At 39.2% G+C, this 21030-nt stretch overlaps 1 protein-coding gene across 2 annotated transcripts; it reads left to right on the top strand.

Annotated features, from left to right (window-relative positions):
* Nucleotides 1–12: 12 nt before the first annotated feature.
* Nucleotides 13–20365, top strand: LOC127440433 (zinc finger E-box-binding homeobox 1-like). 2 transcript variants are annotated; one of them, XM_051696993.1, is made up of 6 exons: nt 13–219; nt 7889–8011; nt 8646–8848; nt 9034–9139; nt 14349–15936; nt 17648–20365. In XM_051696993.1, the coding sequence occupies exons 1-5, from the start codon at nt 87–89 to the stop codon at nt 15920–15922; spliced, it is 2139 nt and encodes a 712-aa protein (XP_051552953.1). In that variant the 5' UTR covers nt 13–86; the 3' UTR covers nt 15923–15936; nt 17648–20365. The 2 variants fall into 2 exon arrangements, with proteins under 2 accessions (XP_051552953.1, XP_051552954.1); XM_051696994.1 differs by lacking the exon at nt 13–219 and adding an exon at nt 4394–5886.
* The last annotated feature ends 665 nt before the right edge of the window (nt 20366–21030 follow it).

Below are 21030 nucleotides of genomic sequence, written 5' to 3'. Positions count from 1 at the left end.
ACCGACCACACCCCTGAGGGCGGTGTTTGGAGAGGCAATTAAATAATAGACGAGCGATATCTTGAAAACAAAAACACACAACAAAAATGGCAGCGGTGAGAGAAGAGAAGTATCGCAAACATCTGGCAGTGACACTGCTCTATGCAATTGCAAAGGAAAAAATGAACAAGCGACGTAAGTGGTATGTGCGTACACAGAGGGACAGCAGAAAACAAGATGGTAAGTTTGCCTTATTTATTCCCCAAATGCGGAGCAAAGACATGGAGGTGCATTTTTTATATTTCAGAACGTGGGCTGCGCGGTTTGATGACCTTCTGAAAAGAGTTTGTTTTGTCAAACATGCTAAAACGCACAGGACACCTATTTCCACTGCCGAGAGACTATCTTTGACTCCCCGTGTACTAGCATGTGCAGCCACGCAACAGCGCGTGGCCGAAACATTCAAGATTGGGCCGTGCACGGCTCGCTTGCGGGATAGTGGCGGACGTGTTACGAATCAAGCAAGGTCTTCTTTACAAAGAATTACATTGCTTTTCAGTTTACAGAAACATATGTCGAACACATGACAGAAGCTAGCCTTAACTTGCTACAGCTGGCTAATTAGTTAAAGTTATATCACAGATTGGAAAACGTTAGCGTACCCTTTTTTAATTGCATGTTGGACACCGTTTGTTGATGCCGAACAGAAGGTTTGAACCAGGATACCTCCAAGAACAGCCTGGGTGCTCGACGCCTCGTCTCCACTCTTGCCTTTTTAACTTTTCCAGATTTATCTCGGTTGTTTCTCCATGTTGCTTCATAGCAGTTTCCTTCCAGGAGTTCAATGCCATCTTTGAATCTTTAAAATCTGTACGCGAACGATCGTAAAGATGTGGGTATGTTTGCACGGTTGCACCAGCTCGGCAACTAGGCACACGACGTGTTGATGTTACTAGGGGTGTAAAAATGCATCGATGCTCTGAAAGAAATATCGATGCATCGATTACGGAAATAAAGAATTGATTATCATTACTGTTTTAATGACCAATGTGGTACAGATGCCGTATCAGATAACACGAGCCTTCCTGCCACATGCGAAGAGTATGGAAATATTTTAATGACAGATTTCTTTGAACACAAAGCACACTAAATTGCACAAATTGAAAAAACACATTAATAGTGCTTGCTTTTATTTATTTATTTTTTTTGGAAGGGATTCAGTTTCGTGTGGTTGTATATTTAAGCAGTGAAAACATTTCATACAAAATTTCACAATTAAAAATTCAATAATAAATATGTACCTTCCAAAATGCAGTTCCCAAAAAATTGGTTTTTATTTATTTAATCATTATTATTCAATAGGTAATATTTGGTCCATTATATTTTGCTTGGCAAATTCACCTATAAAATTTCAGTGGTTACAATTCGGTTGGAAATTCAACATTGGACATCCTAGCATTGCAGGAAAAGCAGTAGAGTGCAGAAGCACAATCTTCATTTCCTGCTACTAGGCTTCACCACTAGGTGGTGCAAAAAAGGGGAGGGGGAAGGCAGTAAGGGAGAACGGGCACAAACTAACGCTTTTTGGTTTTCTTAAGCTTGTGTAAATGTGCTTAGGTTTCAAAGTATTTTTATTTTTTCGTACACATCTCTGGTACAAATATGTGGACTTGTTTCATGAATACACCATATACTTTTGTCACCATCTATCTGGAAAAAAGGAAAGTGAAATGTTACAACATGCCCATAGGCGGGGCACATTGTAACATGACCATATGACAGTGTAAAATCCCACTCTAACAACTGTATCTGATCTAATTAAGATAAACTAAAACATTGTATAATAGTCAGTACAGTGTTTCCCATTAATTCCCTTAGCTGTGTCCGAAACCACCCCCTATCCACTATATAGTGCACTATTTCCGGTGTCTGCCATTTTGTAGTGGTGTCTGAATTCTGAGTGAGCCACTTGTTACCTACTTTTGTTCTCTCATTCTTACACCAATGCACACTAATTTTGAGTGTACGTTCGATGTATCGTTCACTCATTCACTATTTCCTGTATAGTGAATTGCAATGACTGGACTATATCTCAGCAGTGAGTGAACGAAACTGAGTGCCCCGTGGCCATTTTTCTCATTTCCTATTTTTAACTTGAGCATTAAATCAAAAGTATGAAAACAAGTTATTTGTTTTTTAATATTGATGTGTACATGATTAATTGGATCTGATTTTTGGATTCTTACTTGAATGTGAATAGAGCGAATGATACACTTCACCTTCTGCAAACCGTAGGACAAGCGGGTAAATGGATGGATGCTGCCGAGTTCTTTCTGTGTCATTATACATAAGTGTTTGCGTTCATTTGACCAAAGTATTTTCATTGTTGTTGCTTTCTTTTTTTATTTATATTGCTTGTATATCTCCATAAAATGTGTTATTTCTCCATACAACAGTTTAACCACAAATAAAAACTCTGCTTAAATGAATATGATGGGTGGGTAGACATTTGACTGTGAATGAAAACTCACTTGTTCATTCATTCTCTTTATAGTGAATGCCACAGAATATAGGCAGGGAATGGGGAGCTTTTTCAGATGGTTCTGAGGGGAACTAACCAGTTAGCTTAATGTCTGCTGATTACAGTCACCTGTAATTAGTTAATGACACATAGCAGCCGCAAAAACTTAAAACATTTTTATCTTGTGTGGTGTTCATGAACGGAGCTGCCGTCTCCATTCAGCTGCCTCTCTCCCCCTATCCCAAAATTAACAGGGAACTCACGGTTACCATCCCATATAATACATTTACACGCTACTAATAGATAGTTTTTAACTCTGACCATGCTCGATTTAAAAATGGATCTTATCTGCCTGCACACATTACATATTTCATTCCCAAGTATTGGTGTAATAAAAGTTAATGTTATATATTCAAATCTGTTATGCTTATTCCACAGTTTACACACCATCTGTTTGAGTGTTTGCATCAAGTCATTGTTGCATCAGACATTGTTATCCTTTATTCATATCAGATATCTGTAATGTAATGAATCGATTTGTTTCATGTCATGTCTATATGTAACATCATTCAAATCTCTAATGTATGTAACATTATTTTTCTGTTTATATACAGAGCCACACATATAAGCCAAACCACCTGTGACTCTAGTGCTCAAGTCTGGTGCATGACTGTGCTGTCTAGATTAAGTGTTTTTTACAAAACAATCTTTTTTGGCATATTTAAAAAAAAAAAAAAAAAAAAAAAAATATGAATTGTTCCAAAATTATCGGATCGAATCATGACCAAATTTGAGATTTTGATGCATTATAATTGTTAAAGAATCTTAAGTGAATCATTGTCAAAGCAAATATTTACACCTAGTGTCTGACCTCGACAGACTGGAGCAATGAAATGAAACAGAAAATATGTGTCAGAGTAGGTGGTTATTGCGAATCACCATAACGAACTTTAAAAAAAATAAAAAACTTTGTTTTTGCCAGATTTTGATCGAAATGACATTTAGTTTGAAGTATATTGGGACCTTTAATCCAAGGACAATCATTATAAATTGCTTTTTAAAGAGTTGTGTTTACAAATCTAAGCCGATTGATCTGTTGTATCTTTTAGCCAATACATTATATTAAAAACATTTATTTATTTATTTTTATGATGCATCTGTGCTCGGCTATAAGACCTGTATTTGATGTGATAGTTCAGTTAAAAGTTCATGAATACATGTCCCAATGTTTTTGTTAATTTTGTTGGCTTGACGAAGCCAACATAATGTTCTTCTACAAACTTTGTTTAGGGTTTTTCAAAATCCCTAAACAGACCAAAATATGTAACACTAACTCCTAGAGCTTTCAAGTTACATCCACCAAACTTGGTACAGATCTTCAGACTCTGTTCTAGAATAGTGTGCTTTGTGTTTTCTTACTAATCATACTTTTACAGTTTTCGCCCAGCAGATGATCATAAATTGGGGGAAAAAAACACAGAGATATATATGTTGCACACACACACACAAACACATATACAGAACTGGATTGCTGACGACATCATATCAGTGAAGCCACTGCGCCGCCATATTGCAATGCCCAAACATTCCAATGTCCCATTGATTTAATAGGAAATCGTCTCGTTTCAATGAGTAAACACTAGTCAATCACCGATTTTATATCTGAAATCTGCATGCACATCCCTACAACGCAAACGTCCTACATATGTATTTATTTATTTAAAGTCGGGAGTTTTTCCTGTTTCTTGAAGCCTGAGCAAGTTATGTACACTGGTGGCCAAAAGTTTGGAATAATGTACAGATTTTGCTCTTATGGAAAGAAATTGTTACTTTTATTCACCAAAGTGACATTCAACTGATCACAGTGTATATTCAGGACATTAATAATGTGAAAAATTACTATTACATTTTGGAGAGAAAAAAAAAAAACTTCTTAAACTACAAAGATTTCTCATCAAAAAATCCTCCACGTGCAGCAATTACAGCTTTGCAGATCCTTGGCATTCCAGCTGTCAGTTTGTCCAGATACTCAGGTGACATTTCACCCCACACTTCCTGTAACACTTGTCATAGATGTGGCTGTCTTGTCGGGCACTTCTCACGCACCTTACAGTCTAGCTGATCCCACAAAAGCTCAATGGGGTAAAGATCCATAACACTCTTTTCCAATTATCTTTTGTCCAATGTCTGTTTCTTTGCCCACTCTAACCTTTTCTTTTTGTTTTTCTGTTTCAAAAGTAGCTTTTTCTTTTCAGTTCTTCCCATTAGACCTCCACCCCTGAGTCTTCTCTTTACTGTTGTACATGAAACTGGTGTTGAGCAGGTAGAATTCAATGAAGCTGTCAGCTGAGGACATGTGAGGTGTCTTTTTCTCAAACTAGAGACTCTGATGTACTTATCCTCTTGTTTAGTTGTACATCTGGCCTTCCACATCTCTTTCTGTCCTTGTTAGAGCCAGTTGTCCTTTGTCTTTGAAGACTGTAGTGTACACCTTTTGTATGAAATCTTCATTTTTGGCAATTTCAAGCATTGTATAGCCTTCATTCCTCAAAACAATGATTGACTGAATTTCTAGAGAAAGCGGTTTCTTTATTGCTATTTTTGACCTAATATTGACCAGTCTATTGCATTCTGTGACAACTCAAAAACAAAGACAATGTTAAGCTTCATTTAAGGAACCAAATAGCTTTCAGCAGTGTTTCATATAATGGCAAGTGATTTTCTGGTACCAAATTATCAATTTAGCATGGTTACTCAAGTATAATTTGTTGAAGTGATGGCTGCTGGAAATGGGGCCCTTCTAGATTTGATCAAAAATGAAATTTTTCAAATAGTGATGGTGCTGTTTTTTTTTTTTTACATCAGTAATGTCCTGACTATACTTTGTGATCAGTTGAATGCCACTTTGATGAATTAAAGTACCAATTTTCTTCTGAAACAGCAAAATTTGTACATTATTCCAAACTTTTGGCCGCCAGTGTATATCTACTGTATATCAAACAGAATCCACCTCTAACAAACTTCATCAGCGAACAGATCAGCTAAATGTAAACAAGCTCACTGAAAATGAGGTAAGATACAAACCGACATGTTCAGACTTATTTATTGTGATCATCTAAGTGTTTGTTCAGAGTTGCTTGTTTTATGTTTTGATCAAAAAATGCCTTTATTCTCACAGTCACTTGAATAAGAGCGCACGCTCTCATGCGCGCAGCGGGCACTGAGAAAGAGGGAGACACGCAAAGCTGGTTAAAATGAAACTGATACGGGTTCGACTGGAGGACAATGAATTAAACTGACTACAGAGAGCACTTCAATGTGAAAACAAGCAAATCCTGGGCATTTAAGGCGATTTTAGAAATCCCAGTCTGAAGTCCCTTTCGGGGGTAAGGACATATTGTCACCCTAAATAAGCAGATATTACAGCTTTTCCTACTTGCATTATAACTTGTGGACAGTTTTCCCGCTTCCTTTGGTGATTGTTGTGCTGCACTGATAGACTGAGCACCAGGGCAGGTGAATGCTCTGACATCGCGATCCGCATATCTTCTCCCTCATAACGAATATTATCCATAACAAGCAAATCAAACATTAAACATGATTGTCACTAGAGGGCGAAATGCAACTGTCGTATTCGCAGGTCGGAGACGGTGAAACGGGTGTGTTTTCTCCTGTCAGTCATTGACGCTCTGAGAGGTTGGGCATACTAAGATGGCCGCTCGAACACTTCCAGTGGCTTCCTCTCCTGCTGGCAGTTTAACGTTGCATCAGCGATCCAGTTCTATTTATATATCAATGAAAAAAAAAAAAAAAACTTACATTGATGGAATGTTCAAACAGGCCAAAGGAATGCTCGTTAATTCAAACTCCAATTGTCCAAAAACATCAAACTTAAACAAACCCACTACTTTGCTCTCTCTATATCTATCTATCTATCTAATGGTTAATCCGACTATCTATGTGATTGTCTGATTAGCTAGCTAGCTAACAACAACTGCCTGAGTTGCACCAGGAATGCACAATCCCTCCATCAGTGCTCAGACTGTCTGCAGTAGGCTGAGAGAGGCTGGACTGAGGGCTTGTAGGCCTGTTGTAAGGCAGGTCCTTATCAGACGTCACTGGCAACAACATTGCCTATGGGCACAAACCCACCTTCGCTGGACCAGACAGGACTGGCAAAAAGTGCTCTTCACTGACGAGTTGCGGTTTTGTCTCACCAGGGGTGATGGTCAGACTCGCGTTTATCGTCGAAGGAATGAGCGTTACACCGAGGCCTGTACTCTGGAGCGGGATCGATTTGGAGGTTGAGGGTCCGTCATAGTCTAGGGCGGTGTGTCAGCATCATCGGACTGAGCTTGTCATTGCAGGCAATCTCAATGTTGTGCGTTACAGGGAAGACATCCTCCTCCCTCATGTGGTACCCTTCCTGCAGGCTCATGCTGACATGACTCTCCAACATGACAACACCACCAGGCATACTGCTCGTTCTGTGCGTGATTTCCTGCAAGACAGGAATGTCAGTGTTCTGCCATGGTCAGCGTAGAGCCCGGATCTCAATCCCATTGAGCACGTCTGGGACCTGTTGGATCGGAGGGTGAGGGCTAGGGCTATTCCCCCAAGAAATGTCGGGAACTTGCAAGTGCCTTGCTGGAAGAGTGGGGTAACATCTCACAGCAAGAACTGGCAAATCTGGTGCCGTTCATGAGGAGATGCACTGCAGTACTTAATGCAGCTGGTGGCCACACCAGATACTGACTGTTACTTTTGATTTTGAGCCCCCCCCCCCCCCCCCCCCGTTAGGGACGCATTCCATTTCTGTTAGTCACATGTCTGTGAAACTTAAGTTTATGTCTTAGTTGTTGAATCTTTGTTAATACAAATATTTACACATGTTAAGTTTGCTGAAAATAAAAGCAGTTGAAAGTGAGAGGACGTTTCTTTTTTTGCGGAGTTTATATGTATATTTTTGTCTTATTTTGTATTTCTATATATACTTATTTCTATTTACTCTTTATTCTATTTTTTTATTATCTCTTTATTATCTCTTCTTGTATTGTTTGTGCACTGAAAGCTTCTGTCTCCAAGAAAAATTCTTTGTATGTGGAAGCATACTTGGCAATAAAGCTCATTCTGATTCTGAAAAAACCTTTTAGACTGGGCTTTGTCAAACCAACATTAAAGTTTGTCTTGACCAATTTTACCTATCTAGTTGAAGATTATAGCTTTACCAAAACTACAGGTATCTGCAAGTTCCAAAAGGAAAGTATTGGTACATGAACCTGGTATCTACAAAATATTATTGGTAGCAGTAGCTGAGAAAATCCTATAACAGAGAAGGGTGTTTGTGTGTGTTGTAGTTGAACTTATCTACCTGTATGTGTTTCAAAGAGGAGTGTATTACTGATGAGGAAGAAGTGGCTGGTCAGGAAAAGCAGGCGGAAACTACAAGTTCCTTGGATGCCCCAGAGGAGCACCAGAGCACTCCAAAGAGAGGGGTCCACGATGAGAATGGTACCCACCCAATAAACATCTTTTAGTGTTGCTGCATTCAGCTCTCTCTCCACCCTTCTGTTTTTCGTCTGTCCTACAGTTGCTATGAGCTTTTCTTTTAGAGTCTATCACATAGGTTCCATTTACACCTGGGAAATACCAGCATTATGTACAAGACTTTTACAGTCAAAACGTGTGATGTAACTTCTCAGAGAATGACTAGTTACCAGTATGTCAAACCAATTGAATTTATAACCATAAAGCCCTGCAGACAGATTCTAGATATCAGAAAAATGTCTTTTTGGGAGACAAACTGTAGGAACTCAAGAAATGTACAATTCAGAAATAGCCACAGAATGTAGTAGGGATGTCTCTCCAGAGAATTGAAAATACTTTTCTTTCATTTAATTTATAATTTAATTAAGAGTTCTCGCAGTGATGGAAACCCTGGAAATATTAGGGAATTTTAAAATGGTGATTTCCAGTCCTGGAAAAGTGGACCCCGTTTTCACCTGTATTTAGCGAAGTCCACTTATGATCAGATTGCCTAAAACGGATCTCACTACCAGGTGTAAAGTGGTCACAATTAGATCTATTACAAGCTTGTTTTCCTCATCAGTGTGATCATCTGTCCACTCCTTTCTCTGTCTTCTAGGTACCATGGATCCATTCTCATATGTGCACATTTGTCCACACTGTTACCGTGGTTACAAACATTACACTTCTCTGAAGGAACACCTCAAACTGCGGCATGAAAAGAGTGATGAAAACTACTGCTGTTCCCTCTGTAGCTACACCTTCACCTACCACGCACAACTCGTCCGTCACATGAACTCACACAGGCATGTCCGGGAGCAGGTACGCCACCCCACTAACACCTTTGTGATTTTCATACCTTTTGTGTGAGGAAATTACACTGAGCTTTTGTTCACAGTCAGTTGTCACCTAAGACTACTCTGTAGAAGCACTTTCAACCAATAGTTTTTTTGCCTCTATTTTGACCACCCTCCTCTGTTTTTTTTGTTTTGTTTTTTTCTTCCCAGTGGACTATTTCTCAGTCAGGTGGAAACAGAAAGTTTAAATGTACAGAATGTTCCAAGGCCTTCAAATACAAACATCACCTGAAAGAGCACCTGCGCATTCACAGCGGTCAGTTGCATACAGAAACTACATGCAGAATGTTTTTTGGCAGTACATTTTAAAGCTTTTTACACTTGTTAAAAGGAGTTACCTTGTGTAAAAAAACCTTTTTTTCATTTGTAATTTTGGAAGGGAGTTAGCTCCAGAGAAAGGTTAGCCTCGCTTTTGTGGTGCTGACAGTGAATTGAGCTGCCAAATGTATACATTTTTCAACTATGTTGTGCTAGATTAGTACAGCAGGTCTTTTAAACAGACAACTAATCACAAACTGACAATTTTTGTACATTTTGAAAAGAACCAGTATAGACATTTCATTAAAGGGATACTTCACCCAATAATGAAAATTCTCTCATCATTTTCTCACACCTATGCTGTCCAAGATGTGTATGACTTCCTTTCTTCTGCAGAACACAAACGAAGGTTTTTAGAAGAATATTTCAGCTCTGTAGGTCCTCACAATGCAAGTGAATGGTGGCCCGAACTCAGAAGGTCCAAAAAGAACAAAGTCAGCATAAAAGTAGTCCATATGACACCTGTGGTTAAATCCAAATCTTCAGAAGCAATATTATAGGTTTGGGTGAGAAACAGATCAATATTTGTCTTTTTTACTGTAAATCTACACTCACTTTCACATTCAGCCAACTTCTGGTTGGGGCTGATTAAAGGTGGAGATTTATAATAAAAAAGGACTTAAATATTGATCTGATTTTTACCCACACCTATCATATTGCTTCTAAAGATATGGATTTAACCACTGGAGACTTATGGATTACTTTTATGCTGCCTTTGTGCTTTTTGGCACTTCGAAGGTCTGATCCCCATTCACTTGCATTGTGAGGACCAACAGAGCTGAGAGATTATTTTAAAATATTATGTTCTGCAGAAGAAAGAAAAAAAAAAAAAAATCATACACATCTGGGATGGCATGAAGGTGAGTAAATGATGAGAGAATTTTCATTTTTAGGTTTACTATACCTTTTAAGACATTTCGAATGATGGACAAGCAATTATTAAAATGGGCAACATGCTTATTACATTGATTGAACAGCATGTGATAAGCCTCATAAAAATGCAAAAAAGAATTAACCCAGGGTTTACAAATATACAGGTGCATCTCAATAAATTAGAATGTCATGGAAAAGTTCATTTATTTCAGTAATTCAACTCAAATTGTGAAACTAGTGTATTAAATAAATTCAATGCACGCAGACTGAAGTAGTTTAAGTCTTTGGTTCTTTTAATTGTGATGATTTTGGCTCACATTGAACAAAAACCCACCAATTCACTATCTCAAAAAATTAGAATATGGTGACATGCCAATCAGCTAATCAACTCAAAACACCTGCAAAGGTTTCCTGAGCCTTCAAAATGGTCTCACACAATCATGGGGAAGACTGCTGATCTGACAGTTGTCCAGAAGACAATCATTGACACCCTTCACAAGGAGGGTAAGCCACAAACATTCATTGCCAAAGAAGCTGGCTGTTCACAGAGTGCTGTATCCAAGCATGTTAACAAAGTTGAGTGGAAGGAAAAAGTGTGGAAGAAAAAGATGCACAACCAACCGAGAGAACTGCAGCCTTATGATTGTCCAGCAAAATCGATTCAAGAATTTGGGTGAACTTCACAAGGAATGGACTGAGGCTGGGGTCAAGGCATCAAGAGCCACCACACACAGACATGTCAAGGAATTTGGCTACAGTTGTCGTATTCCTCTTGTTAAGCCACTCCTGAACCACAGACAACGTCAGAGGCGTCTTACCTGGGCTAAGGAGAAGAAGAACTGGACTGTTGCCCAGTGGTCCAAAGTCCTCTTTTCAGATGAGAGCAAGTTTTGTATTTCATTTGGAAAGCAAGGTCCTAGAGTCTGGAGGAAGGGTGGAGAAGCTCATAGCCCAAGCTGCTTGAAGTCCAGTGTTAAGTTTCCACAGTCTGTGATGATTTGGGGTGCAATGTCATCTGCTGGTGTTGGTCCATTGTGTTTTTTGAAAACCAAAGTCACTGCACCCGTTTACCAAGAAATTTTGGAGCACTTCAGGCTTCCTTCTGCTGACCAGCTTTTTAAAGATGCTGATTTCATTTTCCAGCAGGATTTGGCACCTGCCCACACTGCCAAAAGCACCAAAAGTTGGTTAAATGACCATAGTGTTGGTGTGCTTGACTGGCCAGCAAACTCACCAGACCTGAACCCCATAGAGAATCTATGGGGTATTGTCAAGAGGAAAATGAGAAAAAAGAGACCAAAAAATGCAGATGAGCTGAAGGCCACTGTCAAAGAAACCTGGGCTTCCATACCACCTCAGCAGTGCCACAAACTGATCACCTCCATGCCACGCCGAATTGAGGCAGTAATTAAAGCAAAAGGAGCCCCTACCAAGTATTGAGTACATATACAGTAAATGAACATACTTTCCAGAAGGCCAACCATTCACTAAAAGTGTTTTTTTTTTTTTTTGTTTTTTTTATTGGTCTTATGATGTATTCTAATTTTTTGAGATAGTGAATTGGTGGGTTTTTGTTAAATGTGAGCCAAAATCATCACAATTAAAAGAACCAAAGACTTAAACTACTTCAGTCTGTGTGCATTGAATTTATTTAATACACGAGTTTCACAATTTGAGTTGAATTACTGAAATAAATGAACTTTTCCACGACATTCTAATTTATTGAGATGCACCTGTACAGTGTGAACTCTTATAGAGCTGGACAAATGACTAAAAGATTAGAATTTTAGACATGTGGCATTTAACAAAATAGAATTTTCCATGGTGTATTTTATAGTTTTAAATTTTTATTTTGTAAATTTGAATTGTAGACAGGTGGCATTTAACGAAATTGTTTTTTTTGTTTTTTTTGTGTTTTATAGGTTTGTATTTTTAAACGGCAGATTTGGTGTTCTGAAATTTTTACAGGTGAAATTAGCTGTAAATATTCAGATTATAAAATTACAGCTGAAGAAATTGAATATTCTAAAATTCAAAACACAAATTCAGATCTTACAGAAAGTAGGCCAGAGGTCAAGCATCTGGGTTCCATGGGGAAAAGTAGATTGTTTCAGAGAAGTCGAACGGAGCATTTTGGCTAATCACAGAGCTTCAGTGGCAATTCCAGCATTTGCAGTGAAAACTTAAAATTTAACATATCAAGTACCCATGGCCAGTAAATATTGAACCATTTCAATTAATTATTATTGACACCTGCAGATAGAGTACAGACATCAGAAAATGTTCAGTCAGAAACAAGATTCTTGTTTAGTTCTGGCAAGTCGTTTAGGACATCGACTTTGTGCATGACACGAGTGATTTTTCCAACAATTGTTTACAGACAGGTTGTTTCACTTTTTATTGACTATCACAATTCCAGTGGGTCAGAAGTTTACATAAACTAAGTTAACTGTGTCTTTAAGCAGCTTGGAAAATTATGTCAGGCAATTAGCTTCTGATAGGCTAATTGGAGTCAATTGGAGGTGTACCTGTGGATGTATTTTAAGGCCTACCTTCAAACTCAGTGCCTCTTTGCTTGACATCATGGAAAAAAATAAATAAATTGTGGACCTCCACAAGTCTGGATCATTCTTGTGAGCAATGTCCAAACTCCTGACAGTACCACGTTCATCTGTACAAACAATAGTATGCAAGTATAAATGCTCAGGAAGGAGACTTATTCTGTCTCCTGGAGATGAATGTAGTTTGGTGCAAAGTGCAAATCAATCCCAGAACAACAGCAAAGGACCATGTGAAGATGCTGGAGGAAACGGGTAGACAAGTATATATATCCACAGTAAAATGAGTCCTATATCAACATAACCTGAAAGGCTGCTCCGCAAGGAAGAAGCCACGGCTCCAAAACCACCATAAAGCCAGACTACAGTTTGCAAGTGCACATGGGGACAAAAATCTACGTTTTGGAGAAATGTCCTCTGGTCTGATGAAACAAAAATTGAACTGTTTGACCATAATGACCATCGTTCTGTTTGGAGGAAAAAGGGTGAGGCTTGCAAGCCGAAGAACACCATCCCAACTGTGAAGCATGGGGGTGGCAGCATCATGTTGTGGGGGTGCTTTGCTTCAGGAGGGACTGGTGCACTTCACAAAATAGATGGCATCACGAGGAAGGAAAGTTGTGGATATATATTGAAGCAACATCAAGACATTAGCCAGGAAGTTAAAGCTTGGTCGCAAATGGGTCTTCCAAATGGATAATGACCCCAAGCATACCTCTAAAGTTGTGGCAAAATGGCTTAAATGCTGGAATTGCCATTGTAGTTCTGTGATTTGTTAAAATGCTCAGTTTGACTTCTATGAAACCCTCTACTTTTCCCTGTGGTACCCGGATGATTGACCTCAGGCCTACTTTATTTTTGTTAAATGCCACATGTTTAGAATTTAAATGTATGAAATTCAAATTGAAAACTATAATATACGCCATGGAAAATTCAATTTTGTTAAGTGCCACTTCTAAAATTCTAATTAGAATCTTTTTGTCTTTTATTTAGCTCCATTAAATCTCAACACCTGACAATTTAGGATTAATTACTAACCCAGAATAAAGAACAAATAGCGTGAAAGTGGAATGAGAACCACGGATTGTTAACGCAGGGTTAAAAGTTCCTGGTTTAATAATTTCATTTGTGAAAAGCCAATTTATTAAATACCAACCGACATAATTACTGCACTTAATTTCCTATGACTTAACATGGTGGACTATATTTCTTATTTTGGAATGTTCAGGGTTCAATACAAGTTACTCAATTACAGCATTTGTGGCATAATATTGTTTTCCATAAAAATAATCAACTTATTCCTACTTAAAAAAAATAAATAAAAAATAAGCAAAAATCGTAGTTACAGTAAGGCACTTACAGTGTAAGTGAATGGGTCCAGTCCATAAATGCTAAAATACAATTTCAAAAGTATAGCCTTGATGTACTAACCTTATCTGTGTTGGGTTATATCCAATATTACAACTTCATCGTCGTTGCTGCAAAACCCTGTAATAGGATATATCTTTGCACAAATAAGGTTAGTAAGCCATTTTAACACAAAAATAATGGTGACACAATGTTTACATCTTGTGGCTGTATTTTTTTAAACGATGTGTATTTGAGCTTTTATGGACCGGCCCCTTTGCATTGGAAGTGCCTTACTGTAACAGCTTTTTAGGTTTGTGTGTGTGTGCTCATGTGTAATACCATGCATATCTTTTCATTTTTATCCAGGTGAGAAGCCATATGAATGCTCTGATTGTCAGAGATGTTTCTCCCACTCGGGGACCTACAGCGCTCATATCACCAAGTGTGTGGGCAGGACCCCTGCAGTCAAAATTGTGCCTCGAAGTCCTAGAGTGAAAGAAGCCATGACCCTTTCTCTCCCCAAACACATCTTTCTGAGAGAGAAGGTGGACATTGCCAACAATCCTCAACAAGAGCAACTCCCCCTGAAGCAGATCAAACAGGAGCCTGTTGAACATCAACCCAAAGCGGTGTCAGCAACACCAACTATAAATGCCACCACCAATGGAGCTGCAGCCACAAATGCTCAAGGCGTTGTGCAGACTTTGGTCATGCCCACTGTCGGGCTGGTCCAGCCAATCAGCATCAACCTTGGTGACTTACAGAGTGTGCTGAATGTGTTGGCTAGTGCCAGTGTTAATGGAACGAATATGCAGCAGACGCAGCCACCGGTGATCTCTGCCATCTCTATGCCAGTTGTGGGACAAGATGGAAATGCCAAAATTGTCATAAACTACAACCCCCAATTAGACTCACAACTTAATGAAGTTAAAGTAAATGCTACACAGCCTGTTGTGACACAGCCTACTGCGACACAAGCCGGTACAGCTCAGGCAAAATATACGGTTTCTAATGTGTCACAGCCAAAAGGGGTGCAGATTGATTCAGCACAGTCCAACTTAACTGAAACCCAAACATCAAGTACACTCAATGCAAAACCTACACAGGTAGTAATCATCAAACCAGTCCAAGCCGGAAACCCCACCAAACCAGCATCTATCATCAGACTAACCCCCACACAGGCTGCCAGGTTGGTCCAAGCCCGTGCGGCACAACCAAAGCTCACCCAGCAATCTTTACTGCTAGTGAGGAGAGCAGATGGGACACAGAGTCTTGTGGTTCGACAAGTAGCTATCGGCAATCCAACAGTGGAGACAAAGCCCACCGAGATTAAATCATCCTCAGAAAAGACTACAAATACAGCGCTTGAACCACAAGCCGAGAGGAGAGACACAACAGAAAATACGAGTTCCTTGGAGTCTGATGTTTGTAAACAAAACCTGACTGCCAATGTATCATTGGGCATCAAAATCAAAACTGAACCTGACTCTCCTTCCAAGATTGAGACTGAAATAGATAACGAGGGAGAGAAAGATATGGAGACAGACAGCGATAAAGAGGAAGGGAAACAAGCTGCAAATAACACAGTCTCACACTCTGGAACAGTTCACAACCGTGTTGCATGTGGAGACAACTTCCATAACTACGCAAGTTGTTTGCTTCGCGAAAATGGCCCAAGCAAACATAAACTCCTTGACTCTCGGAAAGGTGACACCAAGGGGTCGCCTAAAATTTTCTCTCTGGCCTCTCTACTTAAAAAGGATAAGAGTGGAGCAGCAGAGCGCCTACTTCCTCTCCTGAAGGCCTATAGTCAGGACCCTCATCCCACTGAGGAGGAGCTGTCTCAGGTTGCAAAGTCTGTTAAGCTGCCTCTAGAGGCGGTCTGCAAGTGGTACCAGAAGATGCATTCCAAGAAGATTTTGCTTAAGGCTGCAAGCTGAAAAACAGCCAACAGGTAAGTACAAAACACATTTTAACTTTAACTGGGGTTGTCATGACGACAAAATTTTAAGTAGTCGATACCAATAGCACTAAAATTCCCCAAACCTAAACTAATGTACTATTGAAAAAATATTTATTTGTGCATTTTATTAAACCTGTATGGCATGTTGCCTTCCAGGTATTTTTCAATTAAGTAAACATTGATGTTTTTAAGCAATTATTCAAATAAACAATCTGTAATACTATAAGGTTGTATTTGTTTACATTAGTTAACTACATTAAGTAAACACTAACAATGAACGGTACTTTTACAGCATATATTAATCTTGTGAAACGTTAATTTCAACATATGCTAATTAATTTTATTAAAAGTCATATGTGTTGATGCATTATGGACTAATGTGAACAATGAACAATTTTGTCAAAACAAAAAATGCTGTACAAATACATTGCTCATTTTTAGTTAATGATATATAATGCATTAATGTTAAATCAGCTCTGGCAATTTCCCAGAATGAGAAGTTGTAACATTTCCGGAAAAGTATAATTTTGATGCTGTGTGTACAAAGTGGAGGATTTAATGTTCAGGTCATGCTGACATATGAAGTCTGCTTTGGGCTAATAGCAAAGTTCGGATATTGATTATGCAGGATATTGATTATGCAATTACTCCACGCCATTTAATGTCTGTGACTCGAGTAAAACAATGTTGTCAAACTAAAGTGCTTCTCTTCAGCCGAGTGGATGAAATTTGTCGATAGCCTACAGGTTACTTTTTACTTACCATCCATGTTACTTATGATAAAATAACTAGCCTCCTTCGGGAATGAGGTATACACAGACTAAAAGCCAGGTGATCAGCTTGAAAGTTTAAAGATCATTTCCGGCAAATGACATCATAGGGTTTATCTGCATTTTGGTGCTGATGTGCAGGGGCGGATTATGACTAGCAAGGGCCTGGGGCCAAATTTCATTTAGGTTTAATTTATTTGTAATGTATGGCAAACATGCAGTTATAGCAATGAATGGTGTGTGTGTGTGTATATAAAGCTTTTTTTTTTATTGTGGTGGACATATACCTGAGAGAGATACCTCAAAAGCCTGTTGTATCATATTTGATACATTTTCGATGCGAGACGTTGCAGCCCAGGGCCCTCCCGGGTCCCTGGTGGTCAAGGGCCCCTGGGCACTGGCCCCATTGGCCTGGTCCGTAATTCACCTATGCTGATGTGTGAATGGTAGCAAAACTGATCAAATTCGCCTGTTTACATTCACTTAAAGGAATAGTTCACCCAAAAAAGGAAAATTGTCATAATTTACTAACCCTCATGTTGTTACAAACCTGTATGGCTTCCTTTCTTCTGTTGAATACGAAAGGAGATGTTAGGCAGAATGACGGTCTTAGTTTCCAGTCACTTGTGTTGCTATTTTTGCCCTGAAACTAAATGGTGATGGGGGCTCTCAGTCTCTAAAAATTCTGCTAATCATATTATTTGTAATCCACAGCAGAAAGAATATCAAACTGGTTTGGAACAATATGCTGACAGAATTTTCATTTTTGGATAAACTATTCCTTAAAGACAAACCAACTGCTTTTAATTTGTACCTTTGACATTCTAACTGTAACAAAATTCTAAGGCGGTCACTAATTATGCCTTCAAACAGTAATCAGTTGTTCTAAAACATATTACATACATATTACAAATGTCCTGCTTTCTCACCAGACTGAGGAAAATACCCCATGTGATCCTATTGATGTGTCTCAAGAAAAGAACTCGACCCAAGACACCTTGCGTTCCTACTCAACATCTTGATGGCACCTCAACAGACACCCAAAATGGAACTCTGTGCTTCACCTGACTCCTCTCCAACCAATATGTTTGTTCAACTTTCAGCGCTGCGCAGGCTGATCTGCGCTGGATTTGAAGCAGTGCATGTTGGTTAGAACTTTTGTTTGAGTTGAGATGGTGCCACTGCCATGTCACCGTGACTTATGCAATGAAAGCACTGCGAAAGTGATTCGAGAGCAGCCGCCTGGCACAGCAGCAGAAGTTGCTCCAGAGTGACTGCAGAAGCTCTGATGACTGCACAGCTTATTCGTAAAAAATGGGGATAGACCTAGTTACCATGAGAAACTTCTTTATTCACACACACTGTCGGTCGCGTGGAAAAACAGGATTCAGCCATTGGCAGACAATCTTACAGAATACCTTGAAACCCAAAATACCTTGAATGAAATTTGACTTATGGACCAGTGAGGTGGGGATTAATTTACTGAAAGGGGGAAACCTATAGGGAAGTGTTCACTGGAGGGTTGGCCCCCAAGGACTATTGCTCTTCAGATCTTCCCTGGGCTCCTTACTGGTCTGTGTGTCCTAGTCTTTCCTTGTGGTGGGTGGTGTGTTTTATTAGTTCTGCAGTTTGTTAATGAGCTAGTGTAATGGGAGCCAGCTGGTACTTGATAGCTATGCAGTGTGTGTAACCCTCACTTCCCTGGCCTCGAGGCGCACTAGCGACTGACACTAGGGGCTGTAGCCTTTAGCCTCCTCGTTAGCGCGCCCGCCTCCCATGCCAGCTGACGCCGATTCTAATCCGGCTCGGAGCAGGTCGAGCAGGACCAGTTACGCTAGCAGATGACCAGATTCTACCCTTTCAGAAACAACAGCATCTTTTGACTTTCTGTTGTTTTCTTTTGTCTTGAATGTACAAAAAATACAAAAACATCTCATTTAATTCCTTTGAAGAAGCTTCAGTTGTAAAAGATATCATAAAAGAGGAGTGAGTGACTGGACATGATGGAGGTGATTGGAGAGTGCTGTAATGTTACATTCAGGTCTGTGAATATACTTAACCAGTTCCCCTCCGAAACTTAAGAGTGACTGAGGTGATTTTAGCCTAATACATGAGTGTAGATATGTCTGCCCCAACACTAGATGTTACTGTAGCACCAGTGTCTGAAAGAAAAGTCAAACTCCTTTTGTTACAAAATTCCATTTGCAAAGAGTCTTTCATCTTTGCTGTAAACTTCTGGGGAAAGTTAAGAACTCGCAGTCCTAACAATTAGTCCCTTAGCAAGCTTCCCTGCAAGTTTGGTGGAGAGGGGAGGGCTGCATCAGGACTGTAAGCAGGCTATATAGGAGCTGAGTAAGGCTGTGCATTTCTTCTAATATCTTTCTGGTCTTTCTACACTCATTCATATAATGTCCAGGTTTACCACATTAGTCACATCTGCCCTCCCTCTTAGGACATTTGTGGTGTTGTTTACTCTCTCTTTTTGCCTTATGCAAGGAGACTGCTGCAACCATCAGAGTCCATTTCCCAGGTCGCCAACCTGCTTGAGTTCGCAGAGTTTCAGTGGACCATGTGAGATTAATAAAGGACGGTACTCTCATGAAAGGCCATCAAACCAAGTATGCACTAGTGGTCCCTTATCATTGCGAACCTTCTCAGGAGTGTCAGCTATACCATTGTATACAGCAGCCGCTTGACAAAACCTTTAATTGTACTTGCTGATGGTTTCGCCTTTCCTAAGCTACAGACTCTTGACCAGTCTACCTTTGGCCCAGTGATGTTCTTTAGCACTCACAAAACTCCCTCTCACAAGTCCTCTTTACTTGCTGAAGTAAAGCAAGTCATCTTTTGTTGAAGCCCTGTCATGGCTCAACTTAGTGAGTCAGGACACACTAGAATGCAACTTTTTCTTTTGCTCTTCTAACCTAGCAATGCTTTGAGTTTGCTCTTGAGCCAAATCTAAAGAGAATTTTTGATGGTAATAGATAATGCCTTTTATATTTATCTTCCGAATACAAGCACCAAGCACTCATACATTCTGCAAGGGTCCATACCTTATTCGACTGAATACCAAATTTCTGTCAAATTCTGTCTCTATTGAGTCCATGTGTTCTAACAATGATTTTAATTCATTGCCTGTCCATTTCTCAGTTGTAGGAATACGTCTAGTATTCTTGTTAACCATTTTTCCTTTAACTACTGTCTCTCTGACAAAACAAAGAAGAACTATCAGAAATGTATTTGACTGTCACCAGTGTTTCTCTCACAAACCAGATGATCCTGTACACATCCCTGGATGAGCAGAGGATAAACCAACCTCCTAAGAGCCCCACGTGATTGTGGTGTGCATTTTCCATTTCCCTTTTTGATTTGTAACTAGTAGCAAATAGTTTTCCTAAAAATGTATGTCCACATATGTGGACAGCGGGGACTAAGTTGTGAAATTAAGTAATTTCAAGCTATAGAAAGTCAGATTTTTTTCATCAAATAGTTACTCTGTGTCCATGAATGTTGGTTATGTGAGTTTTTGGATGTTATAGACATTACAGCTGATATTCTATAAAGCTGAATAAATAATTATTATTAAAAGTATTAGCCAGCATCATCAAATCACTGCCAACCATGTTAAAATAAAATTTTGCATTATAAAATTCTGAGTATATGTATTGATTATCATTGTTCCATGTCTGCCAAACATACCATAAGTACTGGTTTGTTGAAGTTCTTTGGATAGGTGACACTTACCAAATCGTAGTTGAGCCGAGTAAGTTCAGTCTGGATCGATGTCAGGCGTCAAACTCTATCTGGGATCATCAGTCCACATGTCAGAACATGCTGTCTCGTGCTGCAGTCATCAAGTCTGTCTTAGGGAAGCATACGTTGTATTTTATATGCATTCAGGGGGTAGTACTCTCAGATGTTGACAGGTTTTAAGGTAAAACAAAAAATCTAATGGGTGAACACTCTGAACTCAATTAGCCTCAGTCCAGTTAACATAAAAGTATCATCCAAATGGCTTGAGTCATTCACACCTTTTAATAATAAACAATGGTTACCAACCAAATAATGGAACTGAACCATCACAGAAAAAAAAAGGGGGATAGACCTAGTTAGCATGAGAAACATGTCTTCATTCACATACACTCTTGGTCTAGCGGACAAACAGGATGCAGCCATTGGTAGACAATCTCACACAATCACAATATAAAACACACTGAAAACTTATTACAGTGTGCATCACTTTAGTTTTTCATATGATGTTATGTGAAAGACTGGACCACCTGATCTTATAGTAACACTCAAATTTGCAATACCA

The sequence above is a fragment of the Myxocyprinus asiaticus genome, chromosome 5 (genome assembly GCF_019703515.2).
Source record: "Myxocyprinus asiaticus isolate MX2 ecotype Aquarium Trade chromosome 5, UBuf_Myxa_2, whole genome shotgun sequence".
Lineage (NCBI taxonomy): Eukaryota > Metazoa > Chordata > Actinopteri > Cypriniformes > Catostomidae > Myxocyprinus > Myxocyprinus asiaticus.
The sequence above is the reverse complement of the archived record's forward strand: the minus strand, read 5'-3'. Positions and strand labels throughout refer to the sequence as shown.

Coding starts and splice junctions, on each gene's coding strand:
- LOC127440433 (XM_051696993.1), top strand. CDS start 87: ATGGCAGCGGTGAGAGAAGAGAAGTATCGCAAACATCTGGCAGTGACA. Junction 8,012..8,645: donor AGGGGTCCACGATGAGAATG/GTACCCACCCAA, acceptor TCTGTCTTCTAG/GTACCATGGATCCATTCTCA. Junction 8,849..9,033: donor ACAGGCATGTCCGGGAGCAG/GTACGCCACCCC, acceptor TTTTCTTCCCAG/TGGACTATTTCTCAGTCAGG.